General features: G+C 45.8%; 1 protein-coding gene across 1 annotated transcript in view; it reads right to left on the bottom strand.

The window, feature by feature from the left end:
* NUP210L (nucleoporin 210 like) overlaps positions 1-3,061 on the bottom strand; it is a 147,392-nt gene that overhangs the window by 9,761 nt on the left and 134,570 nt on the right. Inside the window, 2 exon segments of the mRNA XM_023508329.1 lie at positions 1,440-1,453; positions 1,798-1,924. Of these exon segments, the coding sequence (XP_023364097.1) occupies positions 1,440-1,453; positions 1,798-1,924 (141 nt within the window).

The raw sequence follows: 3,061 nt of genomic DNA on the forward strand, positions 1-3,061 counted from the left end.
TTGGCGGGTCCGGGCTGGGGATTCGAACCCGCCACCTTAGGTGTACGTGGCTGGCGCCTTAGCCGGTTGAGCTATAGGTGCCGAGCCCCCTGTACAATTTCTTTGGCTTCTTAGCCATTTAAAGTTTGAAGGATTTGCCCCTGTATAATTTCTTAGTGGCTTCAGTTTGTTGAAGCTCTTTCTCAATTGCCTGCAGTCCAGTGACCATTCACATCTTTTGGAAACTATAAGCAGTATCAAAAGGACTAGTAATGCATGAGGTTTATCAATAAAACAAGTTATGGTTTGAGAAATATTGTGAAATAAAATTGTAATCCGGGTTCGGCGCCTGTAGTTCAAGCAGCTAAGGAGCCAGCCATATACACCAGAGCTGGAGGGGTCAAATCCAGGCTAGGTCTGCCCAAACAACAATGACAACTACAACCAAAAAAAAAAGAAGAAAAAAAATAGCTGGGTGTTGTGGCAGGTGCCTATAGTCCCAGCTACTTGGGAGGCTGAGATAAAAGAATTGCTTAAGCCCAAGAGTTGGAGGTTGCTGTGAGCTGTGATGCCACAGCAGTCTACCCAGGGTGACAGCTTGACACCGTGTCTCAAAAAAAAAAAAAAATTTGTAATCTGTTTTTAAAATCGGAAATTGGACAATAATGGGTTGTCTGATTTATAAAGAAACATTTAGTACTTTTTCTCTGAACAGTAACCTGTAAAACTTTTTTTTTTTTTTGAGACAGAGCCTCAGGCTGTCTCCCTGGATAGAGTGCAATAGCATCGCAGCTCACAGCAACCTCCAACTCCTGGGCTCAAGCAATTCTCCTGCCTCTGCCTCCCAAGTAGCTGGTACCACAGGCGCCTGCCACAGCACCTGGCTATTTTTTGGTTGCAGCTGTCATTATTGTTTGGCGGGCCCGGGCTGGATTCGAACCAGCCAGCTCAGGTATATGTGGCTGACGCCTTAGCCACTTGAGCCATAGGTGCCGAGCTAGCCTGTAAAACTTTTAAAGATGAATATTCTTATCTGTGCATACTTGTATTGTATTTCTAATAAAATTAAATAGCTAGTGTGAAAAATATATTAAGTACTTAAAAATTGAAGAACAAGGGCAGGTGTGATGGCTCACATCTGTAAGTTTTTGCTCTATTGTTGCATATAATCTTTTCTTTTCTTTTTTTTTTTTTTTTTTTGAGACAGAGCCTCAAGCTGTCCCCCTGGGTAGAGTGCCGTGGCATTACAGCTCACAGCAACCTCCAACTCCTGGGCTCAAGCGAGTCTCCTGCCTCCGCCTCCCAAGTAGCTGGGACCATAGGCGCCCGCCACAACGCCCGGCTATTTTTTGGTTGCAGCCATCATTGTTGTTTTTGGCGGGTCCGGGCTGGGGATTCGAACCCGCCACCTTAGGTGTACGTGGCTGGCGCCTTAGCCGGCTGAGCTATAGGCGCCGAGCCCATATAATCTTTTCTGAAACAAAAAGATTGAAAGCATCACTCAGACATATAAAGAGATTTCCGAGGCCTGGTGCAGTGGCTCACACCTATAATCCCAGTGCTTGGGAGGCCGAGGCGGGTGGATTGCCTGAGCTCATGAATTTGAGACCAGCCTGAGCAAGAGAGAGACCCTGCGTCTAAAACATAGTGGGGTATTGTGGCAGGCGCTTATAATAATCTCAGCTGCTTGAGGAGGCTGAAGCAAGAGGATTGCTTGAACCCGAGAGTTTGAGGTTGCTGTGAGCTAAGATGCCATAGCACTCTACCAAGGTTGACAAAGTGAGACTCTGTCTCAAAAAAAAAAAAAAGATTCCTGACCTTTAAGATTGATACCACTTCTGCCAGTTGTGATAAAGAGCTTGAATACAGTTGAATTGGGTGTATTGGTGAGGTAAGTCTTGAGGTCATAACTGAGCGTTAATCTTGATGATGCATTGACCACTACCTGTCAGCAAAACAAAAGAAAATGTGTACTTATGTTCTTAGAGAATCTGGTTCCCTCCCTCTTCACCCCTCATAACTTACTATAAATAAGCAAAAGCTTCTGTTCCATACAAATACGAATTGCCACCCTTCCACCACGGCAGCCATTGGAGTTTCCAGCTGCTGTCGCAGCCATGGCTCTGCACTACCCCATGGCCATGGGTCTCAACAAGGGCCACAAGGTGACCAAGAACGTGAGCAAACCGAGGCACAGCCGCCGCCACAGGCATCTTACCAAACACGAAGTTTGTGCGGGACATGATCCAAGAAGTGTGTGGTTTTGCCCCATATGAGCGGCGTGCCATGGAGCTGCTCAAGGTTCCCAAGGACAAACGGGTCCTCAAGTTCATCAAGAAAAGAGTGGGGACACACATCCGTGCTAAAAGGAAGTGGGAAGAGCTGAGCAACATCCTGGCCACCATGAGGAAAGCAGCTGCCAAGGACTGAAAGCCCCTTCCCTTGTGCACAATAAAACCTTTATAGATAAAAAAACAAGTATGAATTGCCTTTTTTTTGAGACTGAGTTTCACTATGTCTCGCTCTCAGTAGAGTCCTATGGTGTCACAACTCACAGCAACCTCAAACTCTTGGCCTTAAGCAATTCTCTTGCTTCAGCTTCCCAAGTAGCTGGGATTACAGGTGCCTGCCACAATGCCTGGCTATTTTGTAGTTGTAGTTGGGCTGGGCTGCATTCGAACCCACTAGCTCTGGTGTATGTGGCTGGTGCCCTAGCAGCTGAGCTACAGGTACAGAGCCTATATTGTAGGTGTTTTATACCTGTTAAAATTCCTCTTATGAGGCCGGATGTGGTAGCTCACACCAGTAATCCTAGCACTCTGACCTTAATTTATCTGTCTTTGTATGACCTGTACCTTCCCTTGTATATAAAGCAAGTGTTTAATAACAGTAATAGAAGATGATAATATGGCCTTTTCCCCAAGTCTTCATATCTTCAATTTAAATGTAATATACTGTCCATTTTCCTTACTACTACCATAGGATTTTTTTTTTTTTTGAGACAGGAGCCTCAAGCTGTCCCCCTGGGTAGAGTGCCGTGGCATCTCAGCTCACAGCAACCTCCAACTCCTGGGCTCAAGCG

Source organism: Otolemur garnettii, unplaced genomic scaffold (assembly GCF_000181295.1).
Source record: "Otolemur garnettii isolate 467f Iridium unplaced genomic scaffold, OtoGar3 scaffold00244, whole genome shotgun sequence".
In the NCBI taxonomy this organism is placed as follows: Eukaryota; Metazoa; Chordata; class Mammalia; order Primates; family Galagidae; genus Otolemur; species Otolemur garnettii.